This window comes from Miscanthus floridulus, chromosome 1 (genome assembly GCF_019320115.1).
Source record: "Miscanthus floridulus cultivar M001 chromosome 1, ASM1932011v1, whole genome shotgun sequence".
NCBI classification, from domain to species: Eukaryota; Viridiplantae; Streptophyta; class Magnoliopsida; order Poales; family Poaceae; genus Miscanthus; species Miscanthus floridulus.
Window position 1 is genome coordinate 158,921,862 of NC_089580.1, and position 22,022 is coordinate 158,943,883.

The 22,022-nt window shown below is 42.8% G+C and overlaps 1 protein-coding gene and 1 pseudogene across 1 annotated transcript; one reads left to right on the top strand and one right to left on the bottom strand.

The window, feature by feature from the left end:
• Window positions 1-83: 83 nt before the first annotated feature.
• On the top strand, window positions 84-20,210 carry LOC136545259 (cytochrome P450 714B3). The gene is made up of 8 exons (XM_066537304.1): window positions 84-1,066; window positions 1,484-1,524; window positions 1,605-1,705; window positions 2,353-7,635; window positions 17,650-17,876; window positions 18,737-18,984; window positions 19,131-19,476; window positions 19,577-20,210. Exons 4-8 carry the CDS (start codon window positions 7,320-7,322, stop codon window positions 19,988-19,990), a joined length of 1,551 nt encoding a protein of 516 aa, XP_066393401.1. The 5' UTR covers window positions 84-1,066; window positions 1,484-1,524; window positions 1,605-1,705; window positions 2,353-7,319; the 3' UTR covers window positions 19,991-20,210.
• LOC136510616 (putative HVA22-like protein g) lies at window positions 13,598-14,329 on the bottom strand (annotated as a pseudogene).
• Window positions 20,211-22,022: the final 1,812 nt, after the last annotated feature.

Genomic DNA, 22,022 nt, shown 5'->3' on the forward strand with positions numbered 1-22,022 from the left:
TTCTTTTTTTCTTGTGCGATTTCCATCTTCCTGACTGCCGCGAGTGCGATCTTTCTCCGCGCCCCCTGACCCCGTCTCCCTTCCAAAAAAAAACATCGCTCGCCGCCGCGCCCCCATCGCGCCCACCCTGCGCCCGTGCCCGACCGCAGCAGGCCGCGCCGCCGCCGCCCGCGCCCGCAACAGGTGCGACACCAAAGCCGCCGCGCCGCTGGCCCTGCTCCCCGCGACCATGGTGGCGGCGCCCTTCCCCATCCCCTCCCGACGGCGGCCGCTGTGCCCTTCCCCATCCCGACGGCCTTGCGTGCGTGGGTGTCGGTGACGGGCAGCCGCCCTCGGGCTCTGGATCCGTGCAGGGCGGACACGACGGTGGCGGATTCCCTCGGCTACGTCCGCGTCGTGAGGCCCTCGTCGCGCTCGTCGTCTCGCTGCCGCGTCGCGCTTCGCCGTCGTCTCGCTGGGCCTCAGCACAGCAGCAGCCGGTGTGCCGGATCCGGTGCCGCGTCGCACGAGCCGACCGGTAGCCCGTTCCCCGTCGCACCGGCGCTCGGATCCGGCGAATCGAGCGGCGCGGCCAGGCGCGCGCATTCGGTCGCTGAGTCGCTGGGGCCTCGCTGCGCCGTCGCCTCGCCGTCGTCGCCGGCCCTCGAGCTTCCCGCGCCGGCCCGCACTTCCGCCCCCCAGCGGTTCCCCGAGTCACGGAGAACCAACGCCCCAACGCCGCCGCCGTCCTCATCCGCTGCCCCCGTCGTCGCCCTTACCCCGCTAGGATCTTCACCCTGTGCTGCGTCCCGCACGCCATCCTTTGCGTCGCGCGGGCTTCCTCCTTCAGCCACTTCCCTACCGCCGCACACTGCCCCGTCCGGTGCCTCCCCATCTCTTCCCCCACGCGCCTCCATCCACCAAGCCGGCAACCACCTCGCCACCTCCACTCGCCATCCACCGAGGACAAGAAGAGCAGAGGACGCCAAATCTGACCATGCCTCGCCTACTTCTCCCTCACCGGCACAGCGAGTGGGCCGGCTCAGACTGTGGCCGCGTCTGTGGTGGCCTTCGTCCGTCCATTCGTGTGAGTACAACCTTTCTATGCTCTTGTGATTTTGCCTCCAATTGTATGGAAGTTACAACAGTATGAACCACTGCTTGTGTAATGCAATGCAGCATAGATCTTTGCAAGTTTGCATCTCCCTTACTTCCTCTGCTTGTTACATTTGTTGTTCAGTGGGCACATCTTTCTGTGTCCAAATATATATTTAACTGATGCAATCCATACCAAAGGGTACTGTTTGCTTGAGATTAGGAAGTTATTGGGCTGCATATGCATGGTCTGTCACTAAATACTTGCAAAATGTCTCTGTAGTGATTGTGCTACTACTTGCACTGCTCAATTTACACCTAATATTGCCACCCTTTCAAAATAGGTGCAGAGTTCTAATTCTTGGTGTAGTTACCTCACTTAATAGAATTTTTAACAATGTCCTTGCAGGTTGTCGATACAGTTGATTAGGGACTGAAGCACTGCTGAATGTAAACCTGTTCGCACAGTTCACATATCACCTCATTTTAAATAAGTATACTAATGAACCACCATGTTGTATCATTGACAGGTGATTCGACAGTCTCAACTGTTTTGAGAAACTTGGGTGTCGGATTAGGGCATTCTCTATTGGCTTACAAAGCTACCATACGTTGAATCAGCAAGGTTCAGGTAGGTTACCAAATAACTATTTCTTAGATGGATTATATTAGCTTTATGAGATATATAGAGGCTTCCTGTATTATAAAAAAAAAAAAAACTCGACCTGTGGGGGGTTATGACGGCCCCCGGGTTTTCTTACTAAGAAGAAGATCTTCTCACACAGATCGAGAAAACCCCCGAACCCCCGCCCCAATCCTGACGCAGGAGGTGCCGTAACCCTGTGAGAACCGGGCCGGAGCCTTCCACTGCGCTTTGGCACATGGGGACGGGCGAGGGGATTTTTTTAACCTCAGCCTGAAATTCGCTCCCACGGGGAGTCGAACCCAGGACCTGAGGAGTGCCGCTGGGTCACCTAACCGATTGAACTAGCACTTAAATTAACATAAAATCGAGTTTATTTATGTCTTTCATATCACTACACAGTATATAATTTAGTTCATTTATATGCCTTCATCTAAAACATTTTTTTAGATGAAATGAATGTTTTTTACATAACTGTGCACTCCATCTTACTATATTGCAAGTACCTGTAACATTCTATTATAGCTGTTTTGATGCCTGGTCTGTTTCTTAATTGTTACTATCTTCTTAGCTATGACTTGTCCTTCTTAACTATTACTATCTCCAGTGTTTTCGATTTTAATATGGTTGTTCAGTGTTTCTGATTCAGAGACGGCTGCCTAATGGAAATGCTATCATGATTTTCTACATCAGCAACCAGCGCTTGGTTTGGTTCTGCACGAATGGTTAGGGATGGGTTAATTAAACAGTATGTGCTTGTCCTGGATTTGTGTGGGTTCAGTTCGGATCCTTTCTCACTAACAGGACTAGCTATGATTGCTTCCACGCCCTTGGTGCTACTGCTTGTGATTTGTCATGTGTTGATTAGCACCTCCAGCTCAGGCCTTAGGGATCGGGGCAAATCGCTGGTAATCATGCTCCTTGTGTGCTGATTTGTTGCGTGGTTTGCTGCCCAAGGTGATGGAGGGTAACAGGTACGCCTTCACCTGGAACTTGTGAGGTACCCACTAGCCTCGTCTGCTTTTTGGTTAATGTCCAATTTTTGTTGCTTTTACACTGACTAACTGGATTGATTGGCTTGCCTCTTGCGCCTAGATTCTCGGCCAAATTCATCCCTCGAAACAGTTTGTTAGGAAGGTCCAGCCACAACTGTAAGACCTCATAGGGCGCTCATTAGAAGCGTGTCGTGCGTATGGTTAAACTCTTCTTCTTAATTACAATGATACGTAAATCTTTTGCGTATTCGAGAAAAAAAAATCCCTCAAATGCTCAAGTGCATCCAGGTGGCTTTGTTTTATCTTGCTCGCCTATCCTCTCCTATCCTGCAAGGTCACAGACTCACAACTTTGTTTCATATTTACAATGATCAAAATCAAATATACTGATTTTTTAGAGGCAACTTGCAGGGTTCTGCTCAAGGTTTGTTTTGCTTTGGATATTTGCTGCTCATCGATCTGACTGTTTAATTGCAGCTGCCCTATGCTTCACGTGGAGGCCTAGGTGCTGCACCAACGAACACATCCGAATACATCCGGTTTTGGATAGCTAATTTATTTCAATAAAATAGAGAATATTGTTGTTTTGTGGAGAGGTCTAAAAAAGAACGGTAAATTTCATGAACTTTGCTTTTTGGATTCATTGACACTTTAACATCCGTATTTAATTTCACAGTATTGTTATCTTATCGTGCGATCCATGTGTTTTTAATACAAAAGTTTAGCTGTACCATAGGGCACGCTACCTAGTAAGTCTTAAAATTTAAAATGCTTTACAAAACTTGATAGTTAGTTTTACACTGTCACTTCCTTCGGCAGCACTAGTCATACTTTTCTGACTAAGTGGGATGGTTAGAGATGTTTATGCCTTATATTATACACCATATGTCCTGTAATATAGTGCTGTAATATAGTGCATTCTAGAAATTTTAAGACAAATTAAGAGAGAACATAAAAGACGCATGTACCCTCATTTTATTTCCTAATCAGACGTTATCATCAACATGATTAATAGTGATTGGTTAATAAATGAAAAGTATTTAATGTAAAATTGGTTTTTATCCTCTAGAATGCATTATATTTGAGGGCAAATTTTGAATGCTATAATGCACTATATTACAGGACGGAGGGAATATGATCTAAAGTAACTTGGAGTAGGTAGATTAGACACCTAGATCAACTCATGGATACAGACATCGTGACTTGATCAATCATATTAGTAACCTTGATCAATCATATTAGTAACCTCATTTCAAACGTGATCAACGATTTGTAAAATGATTGAATGTTTACTAATTTATGTCTTCATCTCATGCATACACTAAACACTTGTGAATAAGGAGCTTAACTTTTTTTCTACCTGCTTTTCTGAAGTGGATATGACTTTTGGTGTGCCACCTCCCTCTCTATCGCCATTAGCATCACCCTCGCTCTGATCTAATGGAAGAACATAGGAACAAATAAAGTCTTATTTGTAATACTAATTGTTTCAAACATGACCCATTTATGGCCCTATGCTCAAGTGAATCATCTCTAAAGGTTAACAATATACTATAGTGTAAAAACATGTATAAAAAAAATTAGATATTTGTGAGGAGGGACATGATGAATATATTTGGGGGAAGAGACATGATTACTTGCTTATGTGGTGAAAATAATAGTGAATTTTGTGTACATTGCATTTTCCTCTATCCACCTATCATAAAAAACCACGATACAGCTACTTGTAGGATGGCAGAGGCTGTAAGCTTTTCGTTCCAAAGTTGTGTATCATCTCAATGTACTGCTACTGGATTGCAATAAAAATCTTCCGTTTCCAAAAAAAAAAACTAGTTGTAGGATACCTCCCTAATCCACTACATCAAAGCTCAAAGTATTCCATATATATTTTTTATTGTATCCACCCATTCTTTATTGGCTCCTAACTGTATGGCCTTTTGGTACTTTATAATATCTTCTATGCAAATGTCGTTGAATTCCTCGACGACAAAAGCATCCCATCTTGTCCAAATTGTTGCCGTCTTTTTCATTTCTAACCACAGACTATTAAAATATTGAAAACAAAGGCATTTAGCACTCCATCTAATCTAAGTTGGTATTGATCCATATATCAAAAATTATCTATGTTCCCTAACCACGCTATCCATCTATAACCTGTCCATTTGCAATGTAAATAAAATTTACATTCAATACACCTAAACTATCATGCTTTTGAGAAGAGAAGTTCCTAAATGTATCTTGGACGAGCAGGTGAATGGGGGAGCAGAGGCGGGACGAAGGTTGACCAGGTGTGTGGCGATAGATCGATTGTACCACGGTGCGTGGAGATGGGATAGTGAGTGGGGAGGTAGAGATTTGCCAGTGTTGGACAGGGGAGCTGAGGGATACACTATGGACCAGAGAGGAGGGCAGATGGGGCGAAAGGAGGGAGGGTGGATAGGGGAATGAAGGGAGGGTGGATGGAAAGCGGAGAGAGGGGACAACGGGTGGGAAAAACACTCACGATGGAGGACATGCAAGTGGAAGGCGATGGTACCAAAAATGCTCGGTTCAGTGCATGTTAGATTTTTTTGCCGCCCAATTCTCATGTTATTCAAGAATAATCAAGTACTTTGAGTGAGATTCTCGATTATTTTCACCCAGATTTCAATTTTAAGCGGTCTCAAACATGCCGAATGCGTGCTTATTAACACACGTGCTTGGGATAGATTTTGTCCTTTGCTAGATGCTAGCTCGACTAACTTTAGCATATGTTAGTCCTATAGTTCAAATGCTTGAGATTAAGAGAGATTTCAGACAACAATTATGTGAGTAGTTTGCTCCAACCAAGAACGCTAGCAGTCAATGGTGATGTAGGTTATGGCATGTTTGAAAGAGTTCCAACTATAAAATAAACAACTTCAAAGCACCACCTTCACCATGGTGTAGCTTCATTCTGGAGTTGGCCTCTCACAATGGGGCTAATGGACTTGCTTGACTTGGAGGTTAGCTTCGTATCTAGAAAATTGAAGTTTTTATGGGAATGGTTGCTTATACCCTTGGGAGGTTGCAAGATAAATGTTTTGACATGGTCTAAATAAACTCTATATTTTTTGGAATAACGCCATAATGAAAACATTAATTTCAAGGTTTGTATAGTTTTCATGTCAAAATTCTTAAGTGCACATGAACATCCAACGTCGACGTAACAAAATAAAACCATGTCAACATGGGATAGATAATTAACCATGCCCATGAGAATATCCCAACACAAATGTCAATTTCCATAGATAGGAAATTAAACTAAACATTGAAGTGAGACTACAAATTCAAGTCTTCTATTACATGCAAGACCAATAGTGGTGGCCAATTTGTCAAAAAATACATATATAATAATTGGGGGCATTGACTTTGATAGTAAATCCGATTTAGTTTCATATCAGTTATTCATTTCTGGTATTGTGGGGACAAAATTAGGATTACCAAAGCAGATTCCTAATCTTTAGTATTATGCTCACGAACAAAATTGCCAAGGGCCATACAAGCAACATCAATCATTTTTTACTTACATACACATCGGGATAGTTTGGCATCTTGTTTACAATTTACCACTTCATTTTCAATGGCAAGAAGTCTATTTTTGGCCATTCTACTATTGCCTGAGTTTATATTTTACCTTGCAACTCTAAAACCAGAAATCTTTGACTAACAAACTACCAATACTGGACAATTTTGGCCATGTAGCTAGTTCCAAAGATGGTTTGCATTTTTTGAAGATAATAAAAACTGGTTTATTTCCGAAAAATCCACAGCTATTTCAATCAATTAAAATCAGGAAAAATATAGAATCAATACCGGTTTTTTTTTTTTGGAAAGATAGAATATGTCTATTGCGGCTAGATTTGGAGTTATTTGGATCTTTTTTTTAGTTGTTACTAGCTTTTTAATCATCATTTTGTGTCATATTAAGAATATAACTGAGACCCTTATTACCATTACATTGAGCGTATCCAAGATCGTCCCTACTTAAGACTATTTTTGTGTTATTATTTAGCCGGTGGCGCGTACCCAACGTGCCCTAAATGAAAGGAATCCTAAAGTGCAATGGCACAAGAGCGTGAATTTGAGAGCTTCCTGCTATATATATGGCTCAGGTCAAAAGCCAACAGTTAACTGTATCTAGAATGAGAAAATTCTATTCAAAATATGGTTAAACCCTTTTGATGTACGGCTAGAAGCTAGGAAATCAACACTGGATAAACACGGGCACACTTCGGGATTTTATCGTGTTGCGGCCCCCCACGCGCTCGAAGGATGCACATGTAAAGCTTCTTTATTTTTATGCCATAGCTGGCATCTAGACTCTACTACCTACCTTCCCCGAGTGACCGAGTCCATGCCCCCCATCAATCCCGGGACGTATACACACGGCCACCCCCACCTCCCAGTCGTCCCAATATACATACCACCAGCCACCACCTTCATCAACCTGGGCCTGGCACTCTCATAGTTCATTCATAGCTAGAGAGAGAGAGAGAAGAGTGGGAAGTCTCAGGTAGAGAGAGAGAGAGGAGCTAGCGAGGATCACATATCTCGTAGCGTGGGGGCCGGCCGGGAGAGCGAAGATAATGGAGGTGGCCATCATGGCTGTGACGAAGGTGGTGCTGAGCCTGTGCTGCGTGGGGGCGTGCGGCCTCGCCGTGTACCTCTACCACATCCTCTGGCTCGTGCCGCAGAGGGTCCTCGCCAAGTTCAAGGATCAGAAGATCGGCGGGCCGCGGCCGTCGTTCCCTTACGGCAACCTCGCCGACATGAGGGAGGCGGCTGCCGCTGCCAAGGCTGCGCGCGCGTCGGCACGCCGGAGCGGTGGTGGCGGCGGCGGCATCGTGCACGACTACCGGCCGGCCGTGCTGCCCTACTACGAGAAATGGAGGAAACAGTACGGTACGTACGTGTCTTCCTATTTGCTATGCTTTCATATAGCATTTCTTGGTGTCGATCTGCTCATGCGTGGCATGCATGTGTACGGCTTTATTTCGATCTGCATGCCTATAATAATTTCAATTTTGAAGTGTGTTATCCATTGCTTTGCTCTCTTGTGTTCTGCTCGCCTGCCGCTGTTAATAATCTTAAAATGTTTCGTGCGCCGCTCCCAGGAGGGAGATCATGAGCCAATTCATCAGTAGTTTAAGAAGCCAAATGGAAACAATTATGCAATATATCTGATGCAATTACTAGAGACTAGAGCACAGTGAGCCAGTGGCGTTTGTTCGTTCTAGCTTTTACTTGAGTTCAGTGAACGTGTTCTATCATCACTAGTACGTAGCTAGCCACCACCAAGTAGATGACACTGGAGATGATGAGGTGATTAATAAAAGAAAGGGTTAAGTCCAATTTACACCCTCCAACTTACAACAAAGTTCGGATTTCAACCTCGAACTTCAAAACCGGACAACTTTGGCCCACCAACTCTCGAAAAAGTTCAACTTTCAACCCTGTGGGCGGTTTTGCGGGTGAACAGTAACTTTTGATATTTTCGAGAGCGCCGAAATTTTATATTATTTTTTCGAGCATCTTAACGTCCTCAAATGAAAAAAAACTCAAAACTACAAAGTTGTAGATCTCATCGAGATCTACAATTTACATATAAAAATTATCTTCATTCGACGTCGTATTGAAGGGTTTTCTATTTTTTGAAATTTGAGTCTCATCACACGATAAAATATGGTGCTGAAATTTTATATTATTTTTTCGAGCATCTTACCGTCCTCAAATGAAAAAACTCAAAACTACAAAGTTGTAGATCTTATCGAGGTCTACAATTTACATTTAAAAATTATCTTCATCCGATATCGTATTGAAGGGTTTTCTATTTTTTGAAATTTGAGTCTCATCACGCGTGAAACAATTTTGTCGCGTGATGAGACTTAAATTTCAAAAAATAGAAAACCTTTCAATACGATGTCGGATGAAGATAATTTTTATATGTAAATTGTAGACCTCGATGAGATCTACAACTTTGTAGTTTTGAGTTTTTTCATTTGAGGACAGTAAGATGTTCGAAAAAATAATATAAAATTTCAGCACCATATTTTATCGCGTGATGAGACTCAAATTTCAAAAAATAGAAAACCCTTCAATACGATGTCGGATGAAGATAATTTTTATATGTAAATTATAGACCTCGATGAGATCTACAACTTTGTAGTTTTGAGTTTTTTCATTTGAGAACGTTAAGATGCTCGAAAAAATAATATAAAATTTCGACGCTCTCGAAAATATCAAAAGTTACTGTTCATCCACAAAACCGCCCAGAAAGTTGAAAGTTGAACTTTTTCGAGAGTTGGAGGGCCAAAGTTGTCCGGTTTTAAAGTTCGAGGTTGAAATCCAAACTTTGCTGCAAGTTGGAGGGTGTAAATTGGACTTAACCCTAAAAGAAAAACTAAAAATGTGGATTCAATGCCCCCTTTGTATAGGAAATAACACTTGAATAGAAAACAGCAGCCTATGAGCTATGGAATCCAAGCCCCCTAATTCTGGTTAAAAACCAACCAATAAGTGGGTGTGTTGGTACATGTTTAGTCCAATAATTGAGCCATCTAATTAGTAAGTTGTTGGCCACACTCCACAGGAATTAATACGGCGACCATGTCCATGTAGCAACAACAATAATAATCTCACCACTTATTTTCTCTTCTGTCACCGAGTGCCATCCTTTTCGAGGACCCGGCAATGATGGTGTTGATTTGTGCACATCTAGTTGAACGGTACTAAAGTACCAAAAACAACTCTATTATTCCATCATGTTGGTGCTGATCTTGCGCTCATCGATCACAGCTGCTTCAACGCTAACAGCTCACTAAACTTCCTCGAACGAACTAGGGTCCATGTCTCGCGCGGCTTAAGCTACTTTTGCTGTTGCTGTTTACTGTTGAGCAGCAGGATAAATTAGGTGAGCTGGCCATCACGATGTGCAGTTCCATGGACTCTAGCGCGGCACGGCGCGGCACGGAGAGAGAGACGTAACGATAACAAACGTACAAAGGTCTGAAACGAACAAATCGTAAAGAAAGCAGCTGAGATGATGGGGTTGAGGATCGGAGGCGACGATTTGGTTTTAGATCATTTTCTGTATAGGTTTGGCACAATGCAAAAGGACAGGGCGCTGGGCCTTGGGAACCGGGGGCTAGCCAAGTAGATGCACCCATGCTTAACTCTTGCTCCTGATTGGGTGAGCATGCAGAGCCTTCATTCAACTAATATTTTCCGTCTTTCCTTTTTTGAATTATTAGGATTAAGTTCTGTTATTGTATACCCCTATACGTGTATAATTAAGCCAATGTGTATGTATATGTATCGCCCGCAGCACGGTTCACACGAGCTAACATATCACGTCAGTTTGATGAGGCCGCTCGCAAAGCTCCATCTGTTCCTGGGAACCGTGTACGTCGTGTAGTGTTGCTCGATCTTGCTCCTCACTTCCCCAGCCATAGCTGAAAGAAACGTGGATCGTTGGCATGATCCGCGGCACGTGAACGTCGACGGGACTCGGCAGCCACCAGCGGCACCGAGCGTGCGCAGGTGGGGGGTGGGGTCGCGTCCCGTCGCGTCGCGTCGCGCGGGCGCGTCACGTACCGGCGGCAGTTGTATTGTGTCCAGGCGGGCTTGCATTGGCCGATGGCCGCTTGGCCAGTGATGCATTATGCGCCGTCCAACTGCTGTGATGTGATCCCCGCGTTCCCGTGCGAGAGGGACGGCCGGGGCCGGGATGGGAACAGCCGCTCGCGGGCACCGCACGACAGAGGCCCGTCCGCTTCGACTGGCTGCCGAGCGCGGGTTGGCTGTTGTTGGCTCCTCCGGGCATGGCTGCTCCCCCCGCCTCCCGACGGGAAGAAAAGTCGCGCGGTTTGCGCCGTGACGGGACGGGGAGCTGGAGGCCATGTGTCGGTTTCCCGGCGAGCGATCCCGCTGATATTTTGCTTTCCGTGAATATCTCGGGAGTGGACGGGAACTGCCCAAGCCAATGGCCAGGGCCACCGCGTGCCCACAACCTTTTGTCTTTCTAATAAGACACATACCACGACAGGTCTCGAATATACTCCCTCCATCCCAAATTGTAAGTCATTCCAAGAATCTTGGAGAGTCAAAGCATCTCAAGTTTGACCAAGTTTATATAATAAGATAATAACATTTATGATACCAACTAAGTACCAATAGATTCTTTGTTAATTATATTTTTATAGTATACCTATTTGATGTCATAAATCTTTGTAATTTTTTTTATAATTTTGGTCAAACTTGAGAAGCTTTGACTCTCCAAGATTCTTGGAATGACTTACAATTTGAAATGGAGGGAGTACATTACTACATTAGAATGAGGAAGTGTTTGGTTTGATGGGTGGGATGGTGTATTATTGAACAAGTCCATCACTCGTGCCCTCACGGGCGTCGGTGGTCAGTTGAAAATGCAATCGTAGATACAGAGATGTGTATATATTTTTATAAGATCGAAGGATGGACACGATGAATACTTGGCACTGTAATACCTGGCGTGTGAATTAGCTGGTAAATAAAAAATACACGTTTAATCTTTGTATGGAAAGATAATTAGGCAAAGGAGGTTAATATAGACATTTTATACAGATAAACTCGAACACTTCAGTTTTTTTACATAGGGTAGTACGTAATTTTTGTACATATTTAACAACACAAATCAGTGATAGCAGTGTTCTGGATGCCTGAGAAGGTAGCAAACTAAGTGCTAACTATGTCTCTGGATGTTTGATCCTTTCATCTTGAGATGTCAAAGGGATGTGTTTTAGTAATCTTTGTCCACGATTGGAAAGGCTGGTGCTGAAAGACATTGAACTCTGCTTGTTGGGTGAATCTGGTGGTACATTTGAATATGGTAGATCTATTCAGTCTGTCAACAAAAAGATGAATATATGATGTGTGCATGCACAAAACAATTTACCGTGGGTAAAGATGTGCATCAGTCAATTCAATTAGGAACCTAAAAGGCAACGAGATGGATATGATGGTTAGCAGGAGCACTTCACATTGCTATTTGTATGCGAACAAGAGCACATGGAATTTGAAACACATTTGGTTACTGGAGCATGACTAAGCATTATCATACTGCATCAAGACGTGTGTTGTACGCTATTCACATCGTACAAAGCTTGTTATCTAAATGATGTTGGTCAGCTAAATGTTTAGAAAAATAATTTTGTAGATAACGCTTCAAAATCTTTTTTTGGAAATAGCAGTACAATGAGGCAAAGCGTGATTTAACAGATAGAAGGGCAAGCTAGATAAAGAAAAACAAGTGCATGTCTGCCCAAGGGCCAAGTTAGGTAAAGAAAAAAAATGTGAACTAAAAAATCGGATCGAAAAATGGATGCCGTCCAAGGCCGTAGTACGGTATGAACACTGGAACCGGAATTTTTATAAAAATCATAAATCACAGTCTAGAAGGTCTAAAGACTATAGATGACAAAAAATGGATGCCGTCCAGATCCGTAGGATGGTATGAACAACACCGTAACCGGATTTTTTATAAAAATCATAAATCACAGTCTAGAAGGTCTAACAATAGGAGGCAACATAACTGCATATATGGTGGCACAAATTTCAGCAGTAGCTAAATTCACTCCATAGAACATGCAGCGGTAGAGAGAAGCATGAATCACTAAGTATGCTAATTTCATCAGTAAACAAACTCAGTCGTCGTGTAAGCTAAAAGGTGAACCCAGAATAGGCACAGTCAAAACATAGATAAGAGGAGCATAAAACGGACACTAACCTGAGCTGGCTATAAACGGTTGGAACAAGCCGCCATACCTTTTGCCAAATATTGGAGATCCTGCAAGAGAAAAAAAACACAAGGTAGTCAGCAATAGGAAGCCGTTCGTTAGACGTAGTCTGTTCAGACAACATAAATTCTGGTTACAAAACAACTAAACATTGCAGATTGCGCTCCTGAAGCAGAAACTTTATCATTTTCTACGTTAGATGTGCAAAAGATAGGTCTATATAGCTGAGTACAGGTAGTTCTAAGCATCCAACTTAGCACATAATATACAGTGGACAGTAGTGTCTCGAAGTATGTAAACGGGTTGCCATCCAGGAGGCACTATTACATACATAGGCTGGATATAGAAAAGTGAACAGGGACTTGTTGTATGCACTGAGCATAAACTTGTTCATGTCACAAAATGCCAGATCTATATCACTGTTTCATATACCTGTAGGATAAGAAAAATGGTTAGTAGCATGAGGAGTATGCAAGGCACTTATTAAATCAGTCATAGTAGCATAAAAAAGATTTGGTATCATAGGTAGTATGGGTTTAGATAAATGATCAGGCCTCCGAACATATCTGAAATGGATTGGTTCTGTCAACAAATTTTAAAAGTTTTTTACTGAAGCGATCGGCGCTATATGTTCTGCACTGATAGTGAAAAAAGTAAAAGGGTAGTGCAACTAACTAGGACAATTTTATTAATGTAAGAAAACCCAAAGTGCACGAAGCAAATAGATCTATCCGTTAAAAAATAAAATGAGACACAGATGCTAGCTGAGGAAGTTTGGTCTGGAATATCATTTATTTTTCCTTTAGTTTAAAGACGGAATTATATTTTGGATGTATGGTCTCAACAATGTCAACAATAGTGAGTTCTCAAATCCTGCAGAGACTATAAATACAGCTGAATAGGGATAGGACATTGGTTTACCTTGCCCGTGTTAGTATTATCTTCAAATTGCTCTGTGCGGATGCGCTCAACATTTTTTTGTGACCTACTTGTAATGGGATATTAAAATTTAGGAAAAATCAGTCTGTTTGCATGCAAAATATGTTGTATAGGTAAAGGATTCTAAAGGATAAAAAGAGTGTTTCTGTCGTACGGAAGGAGCCTTCTGGAAATAAATGATGACCAATCAATGGCTCGAGCTGTCAACTAAAGGAGGTCCCAGTCGATTTCATTGTCATGCTGATAAATATCTGGCTTAAAGGAAATCCCATAAACAGATGTAGTTCCCTATACCAAAAGCACGCATCAGTCCTATGCTTAAAAGAAACTGTAAGATAGAAGCAAAGGACAAACTAAGCACCTTTGTCTTAGGGTACCACAATTATACAGAGAACGTCAGCTTTGCTTCCAAGTAAAATGGTAGCCTGCAACAAGAGGACACACAATGCTAAGAGTCTCGTCAATGATCTACAGGAAATCACAACCTTATGCAGTGACAGCTTGTAAAATCTCTAAATCTCTTCAAAAATGTCAATAGGGCAACTAAAATTATAGGCACAGCAAACAAAACTAAAATCTGGCAGATTGTTGCAACCACATAATTTACTGAAACGCCTTAGAATAGTGACCAAAATATTTGCTGCTTAATCTCTGGTTTGTTGAGCTCAGAAGTCTCGTAGCATTAATAGACAGGATATGCATAGGCAAAAGACAACCTACAGGAAATTGGCATATCAAATGCCGAAAGATAAATGGCATGTTAAAACGTGTATACTGTGACAAAAGCCTGTTCTTATACAATAAGCTGACATTTCAGTAAAAAATATTTAGTTTCTTTGCCCCTCTATTCACTAATAAGGCACAAAAATAACAACTGACGATGTTCAGGTTATTACCTTATTGCAGCGAACCTTGAAATTGAAATGAGGTGTTGTTGTTTTTTCAGCAAGCATGGTACGACCATGCACCTGGTAAATGATGTGTTCCCCAACGTTAGCTATCTACACTTCATGAAGTGGCATATTTTTCGGATGGATCTGTAAGTAAAAAACAACATTCAGAGTGCATAAAGCTGGTGCTAATGAGATTAGTGACGTCAAATTATAAAAATTGTGAGCCATATATAGGAGTGTGCTGAGAACAAAATCCATTTGAGATAATAGTACACGAAAAAATTAAGACAGTTACTATTGTTAAAAGGCGCATCTGAAGATTTTTTTGTTTGGTAGTTTATACATACATTACATGTGAGACAACAGTTTATATATACCCAGTTTCTATTTGGATAGCCTCGAAAGCTGGCAACTCCAACCGCTTTGTAGGGTTAAATGGCACTGCTAATCAGATAGATGAGGTTTTAGTCCAGTTTTGGCAACCGGAATGGTGATATAGCTTAAAACTTTAGCAGAACGTAGGAAGAGCATGTTCTGTTGCATAAGACAAGCGACAACATGAGCTATGAAAATGACAATGCTTCAGCAGCTCGTACACACAGACCTCCATGAATGTAAATAGCCACGCAAAGGTAGCACACCAATGCAATTAGAGACAGTATCTGAGTTGTAGCAGCCTATAAGCACAAGATGCAAAACTTTGAAGGAAACTAACATACTCTCGTAAGCCTTTCAATGCAACCACAGAATATTTTAAAAGCAATACACCAAATTAATGGTAGAGCTATCAACTAATAATTCAAAAGTCTGGTCATAAGGCATTATCAAACGCCCAAAAAACCTAGGCTAAAGCATTGATGCTTGAAACCAATACAGATTGTAAAAAGAGGCCCTTGACATATAAGGAAAAACTAACACTAAGATTCATGTTCAAGTTCAGGTTTAGAAGCTAGCATGCATGGTTTAGCATCCTAACAAATGACCTAGAGCAGCATGTAAGGTTAGCACCGTGTAATTTATTAGAGAAGAAAGAGTAATGAGCTCTGGAGGATGAGCAAATCTGTAGCTAAATAACAGAAGGAAGATAGGCATACATGTGCAGATGGATATGTATCTATAGCCGTAGAACAGGAACAATAGATATGGCCATCAAAAGGAATAACCCATAATAGCAGGTAGTACTACGTGCATAGAAGTAGATGGCATAAACAATATACATATTATAGAATATCAAGTAAATTTAGGCATTTTGTTGCATATTCCTTTATTTGACAGAGTACCTATTTGTATTATGGAGAGACCATCTGAGCATGTCTACTTTAACATGTCCCAATAGCTTCAAGATGGGCTAACTGGCTGAGTGAATTTGGATACATCACTTGCTTCATCATCAACCTCTATATGCAATAACGAACTCTCATGAGTAGTAGTCTGGTTGCTCCTATTCGAAATGAGGAACGAAGGACATTACCAGCCACATACAATAAACCTAAGATTAGATAAACTTCCAAAGCAAGAAAACACTGAGCTTTGTTGTATTTCTTCCTTAGGCTGCAGGTACTCCAATTAATTGAGTTGAAAGAGGACCAATGCACATAATTGAACCGAAAACTTAAACAAACAGGAGAGCCAAAAGCCTGAGAACGTAATCGTTGGGAATAGGGCATGCGCTCAGAACTAACAATATATAATCTGTCGTCACAACCAACGATCATAGACAATGATCACAAGGCCAGAATGAACAAGAATATATCTATCACTTCTCAGGCAGTAAACACAAGCTCAGACAACGCAATTATGTGTTTATTGACATCGTAGGCAATGATCATAAGCAAGTGTGAGTGGAAAACAAAAGGAAATCACGAGTACAGAAAGGAGGAAATCATCACTCTCACTGGTACCTCCAAACTTAGAATAGATAAGAAGATACGCCAAAAAAAGGAACAACCAATTGACCATCACCCCAACTATCATGGAACATGAACAAAGAGATGACAAAAATAGAATTTAGAGCTCATGATCATTGCCTCATACGTCATGTATAAAAGAAAGGAAGAGCAATCATTGCATCAAATACTGAACATAATTTATGGTGTAATCATCACAGCAGCAGCCCATTCCCTCAAAGTAAAATGTCACAGGAAGAGAAAAGTGTATTCGTCATTGCAAGTGACCAAAATGCAAAGAGTAAACCAGAAATCACCAGGAATGTAGTATAGATAGTCTCATTTTTTATCGTACACTAAGACCTGAAACAAATACCATCGACGTCGTCACATGCTCAGATCCATGGCACAACAGCTGCCTGCTCTCAAGACCCGCCGAACCGAGTAGGCCACTCCCTACACAACGCAAAACAATTTGTATTAACATATATCGTTTTGTGAGAACAACAATAGATCTATGGTGAAACTGACCTTGCCTTGTTCGTTTGCCTCCTTTCACCAAGATCCCCCCTCCAAATGTCACATGCAGTGAAAAATAATGCAAGGGAACAACATCACCACACTGAGGTAAGGAGAGAGAGAAGGGTAGGTGGAGCGAACCGGCGAACCGATGACACGAGGAACAGCGGAGCCGCGTGAGGCAGCTGCACCAGCCCGCACGAGGTGGGGGTGGGGAGGAGCTGTGGCCCACGTCGGTGGCCATGCTGCGCCGCCAGCACCGTGTTGTGCGGAGGTCCCTTGCCGAGGGCCACCTACCGCCGAGCGCGCTCGCGCCGCTGTGCCGCACAAGGGTGGGGGCGCAGTCTCCACGCCCGTTTGCAGCGCGGGGATTCACCGGCGGCCGCTGCCAGGTGGCACGCCGCCATGTCGGGAGCCAAGGCAAGAGAGAGAGAGATGCGCGCACCGCGCGGGAGGAGAGAGCGGCCGCCGGCCAACGGTTGCGCCCAGTGCTGCAAAATAATTTTGCTACCGTTGACAGCCTGGTTGGCGGCCAAACTATCCTGCTTTGATAAGAGTAGATTCCAACTCTAGACCCCAATATTTTTTTATTTTTTTCAACAAATATGATAAGTTCAGTCATCGTCACTGTATTCCTCACAAGCACATGCAAGTGCGTAAACATGAGGGACAGGGAATTTTTATCTCATGAATTCGTGATAAACCAGTAACTGTACCATGACCATGACCATGACCCGTCGAATGTGTTTATTTTCCGTGGCTGGAGCCCTGTCCACGCCCATTTACTCCTTGACGAGAGGATCCATACGCGATTTCTGTTAACCTACAGTACACAACTGGACAGTGACCGTCGAGACTTATAACGAGCCTGCTGAGCTTAAGCTGTCCGGTTTCATTGAAATGCAGGTCCCATATTCACTTACTCCATGGGGAACGTCGTATTCCTTCACGTGAGCCGGCCCGACGTGGTTCGGGACATCAACCTCTGCGTGTCGCTGGACCTCGGCAAGAGCTCCTACCTCAAGGCGACGCATGAGCCCCTCTTCGGCGGGGGCATCCTCAAGTCCAACGGTGAGGCCTGGCTGCACCAGAGGAAGATCATCGCCCCGGAGTTCTTCCTGGACAAGGTCAAGGTACGAGGCAATGAGCAACACACTCCCAACAATAATTACTAGTAGTGATCTCAATGTGCTGTACCATAAAATTGTGTACTATGTAAACAAAGCTACGCAAACCGACCAGGCAACCAATATGACAAATAAAAAAAAAACGCTGGAAGCCCGGGGCATGTTTCAGATGCTGCTCACTTGTTCACTCCATAGCTGGCAAATCCTGGCATTTTTGCTCAAAGAGACATTGCAGAAATCGATTTACAGGGAATCTGCAGATAAACTTCAGAGGTTTCAGATTGATGAAAGAGCATTGAAAGCTGTTAGTGCTCTGTGGGTCTCAGCAATTAAGTAGTGGGTCTATGTGGCCGCTTATTTGCAAACATAATTCAGAATGACAGTTCAGTATGAGAGCTGGCATGAAAAACTGCAACATTCTGATCCAGCTAGATATCTTGTGACAAAGATTCTAACTAGGACCACTCCCAACAGCAAAACTACAACATTCTGATCCATCTATATAGTGCGGGTCAGGACCACTTTTAGGAACTCTGCATTTTGCCTCAGCTATACTCCCTCCGTTACAAATTGTAAGTTGTTTTAGTTTTTCTAGATACGTAACTTTTGCTATGATAAAATATGCTTAGATATGCAGTAAAAACTATGTATCTAAAAATGAGAGTGACATACAATTTAGAATGGAGGGAGTACAATGCAGTCATTCAGTTCGTTAGATCCAAGGGAACTTCTTTTTTTTTTTAGTAAAAGGAAACATTCTTTTCTTACAGTGGGCATTGCTCAATAAATTAGAGTTTAGAGGTTTGACAACAGCAGGCAGTGACCATGCATTTTGACATGTTAATGTAACTCTTACTCATACACAGGGCATGGTGGATCTGATGGTCGATTCTGCGCAACCACTGCTCAAGTCATGGGAAGAGAGAGTTGATAGAAACGGTGGGATCACAGACATTAAGATCGACGATGACATTAGGGCTTACTCTGCAGATGTGATCTCTAGAACATGCTTTGGAAGCAGCTACATCAAAGGAAAGGAAATATTTATGAAGATCAGAGAACTCCAGCAGGCTGTGTCCAAGCCAAATGTGCTAGCTGAAATGACTGGCCTAAGGTTAGGGGGTAAACGAACTTCTCGTACATCACAAGTACATATTTGATTTTGCGAATGAACAAAAAAAGGAACTATTTTTGATCCAAGGCAACACATTGATTGAACAGACCTATAAATTGTAAAAATAAAGTTTTAAATGCTTGCAGATTCTTTCCTTCAATGAGGAACAAGCAGGCATGGGAGCTTCACAAACAAGTCCGCAAACTAATTCTTGAAATCGTAAAGGAAAGTGGAGAAGACAGGAACTTACTGAGTGCAATTCTTCACAGTGCAAGCACCAGTAGGGTGGGCATTGCCGAGGCAGAGAACTTTATAGTGGATAACTGCAAGAGCATATATTTTGCAGGACATGAGAGCACAGCTGTTACAGCTGCTTGGTGTCTAATGCTCCTTGGACTGCACCCAGAATGGCAGGATCGAGTACGAGCAGAGGTGCATGAAGTCTGCAGAGGCCAGCCAGTAGACTCACGGACACTTCAGAAGATGAAAAATGTGTGCTCTTATCCAGTTACCATCTCATAATAGTTGTAAAAAGCGCTGCCTCAATTTTATTAGAACAGACCACTAACTTCCTGTTTGTTTGCCAATTTAGTTGACAATGGTGATCCAGGAAACCTTGAGGTTGTACCCAGCAGGTGCCTTTGTATCGAGGCAGGCCCTCCAGGAACTGAAGCTCGGTGGCGTACATATACCAAAAGGTGTCAACATCTACATCCCTGTCTCCACAATGCATCTTGACCCCGAGCTATGGGGCCCTGATGTGAAAGAGTTCAACCCAGAGCGCTTCTCTGATGTTCGACCCCAGCTACATTCATACTTGCCATTTGGTGCTGGGGCCCGAACCTGCCTAGGGCAAGGATTTGCAATGGCTGAGCTCAAGATCCTCATCTCTCTTATTGTCTCCAAGTTTGTTTTGAAGCTCTCACCACACTACCAGCATTCTCCAACACTGAAACTCATTGTGGAGCCAGAGCTTAGTGTGGACCTCACCTTAACAAAAGTGTAAAGTGTCTATACTAAGAGGGGCACTGCAATTCAAGCACGTTAATATTAGTCATCATACAATGTGATGGAAAGAAACCTGTGCTATGATGAATGCAGCTTCCCCTGAGAGGGGACAATTGTACAGAGACAACTCATACTATCTACGCATGATATTTTCCATGTGCATTATCATAATAAGTTAATAGAGAAATGGTGCCAAATGAGCCAATCATTTATGTCAACATTGTATAGGAAAACTATACAACTATTAAATTTAGTGATGAAAAGAAATATATGTTGGAACATCATTAAGGTGTTCAATTGACGCCACCACAGATATTTGATGTCTGTACTGAACTACTGATGCTGCATACCTGACATACGAACATAAATCAAGCCTCTCTTCAAATTGCAACAGAAATGGGAGAACCAATCGTTGTTTTTTTTCCTCCACTTGATCGCCATCTGTAGTATCGAAAGGTACTGCCAGAATTTCTGAATATTGAAGGGGCTGGATATGGATTAACACCAGATTGGACCCAGAATAGTTTCCAAACAAAAGGATCTGCAACTGGTAGATATATGGTACAATGCATACAAGGATGAATAGCCAAAAGGTCGGTTTGCATCACCACTCAACCTGGGCTAGAAGACAAATGCCTCTAGCCGTAAGCAGTATTCGACCATCAAATAACACTGAGCACTACAATGATGAGGAAGCAACCATAAAATACACTAGTAATAAGCAACAAATGTGCTAGCAATTCAGAAGTAAAACCAAGGAAAGATGACCTCACAAACTGCATAAGAAATATTTTAAAATTGATAACACCGTCACACAATGCTTTGATAGTGTAAATGTTTACAACCATTTTCTGACCAGAATTAATTTACCAGAAGAAATAACAGAAATTCACATTAGTAAAAATGAACATATTTCCAGAGCAATTTTGAGTATAACTAACTTTTACATAATGCTGGAACAGATATCAATCCAACACAACAGCACAAACCAGACAATGAGCCTCAGCCAGACACCAGTTTCACAACAATGATCAGAACATTGAGTGCTATTAAGGGCATCCTCAGAAATTGTGTAGCATAGATAAGCCCCACAATCTGGCCCTTCAACGACTTCGTTTGCCCATTTCCTGATACTTCAGACATGCTCCATCCCCTGGGAGCGAGAAAGCGGTCTTCATTCAATATAGCCAACGCATTTGCAAGAAGCAAAAAACCCTCCAGCAACGTCCACAGGCCCATTCCTGCAGATTACAGCTCAGTTAGTTCGTATGATGTTCCTTCTTACGAATTATTACCTCCGCAAACCACCAAGATATAACAGTATAGCAAAAGGCAACAGCGTCCTGAAATATACAGATGACTAGGCAGGAAGATATACTGGCACATACAGCGTGGCTTCCACACAGCACATGCACCAGGCTTGACATTGCAATTGAGGTGATATACCAATAAATTTCTAAGTAAACTACATGGTTCACACTGAGAAATAACTAATCAATTATTCAGTGCTCGGTTCAAGAACGCGTCAGGGGCGGACTCAGTAAAGGACATGGGTGTACACATGTACACCCGATATTTCTTGCCAAAAAAAAAATCGAAGGTAGTAGTGTGCAAAATATAGAGATCCAAATACATATAGCTTGAGTTAGGGTTTGGGTGCTCGGTTCCGCGCAGCAGGAAGGGAAGAGACGGGGTGGGCGTACCTGGTGGTGTTCGTCGCTGGCGGAGAGCCGGAAGAAAATCTGGCCGAGAGCCCGATGGAAACCTGGGCACCTGGAGTAGGGCGGCGGCAGCGGTCGCCCAGTCGTCGCCGAGAGAGAGAGCGACGAAAGGAAGGAAGGAACGAAGGGCGACGGCACGGGCCGCACGGGCGTTTCTTCACGGTGGGGTTCGTTCGACAGATTTTTTTTACAATTAGCCCTTTTTTTTAATTTTCTCACAAATAGACCCCTGAAGAAAAGATGTCAGAAAATGGACCCTTAGCTCGGCGCCCATGTCAGAAAATAGACCCTTAGCTCGGCGCCATTGAT

What these genes read in the sequence shown, in the direction of transcription:
- LOC136545259 (XM_066537304.1), top strand. Translation starts at nt 7,320, where the DNA reads ATGGAGGTGGCCATCATGGCTGTGACGAAGGTGGTGCTGAGCCTGTGC. An exon ending in GCTGAAATGACTGGCCTAAG is followed by an intron (nt 18,985 to 19,130) that starts GTTAGGGGGTAA and finishes AAATGCTTGCAG; the next exon opens with ATTCTTTCCTTCAATGAGGA. An exon ending in CACTTCAGAAGATGAAAAAT is followed by an intron (nt 19,477 to 19,576) that starts GTGTGCTCTTAT and finishes TTGCCAATTTAG; the next exon opens with TTGACAATGGTGATCCAGGA.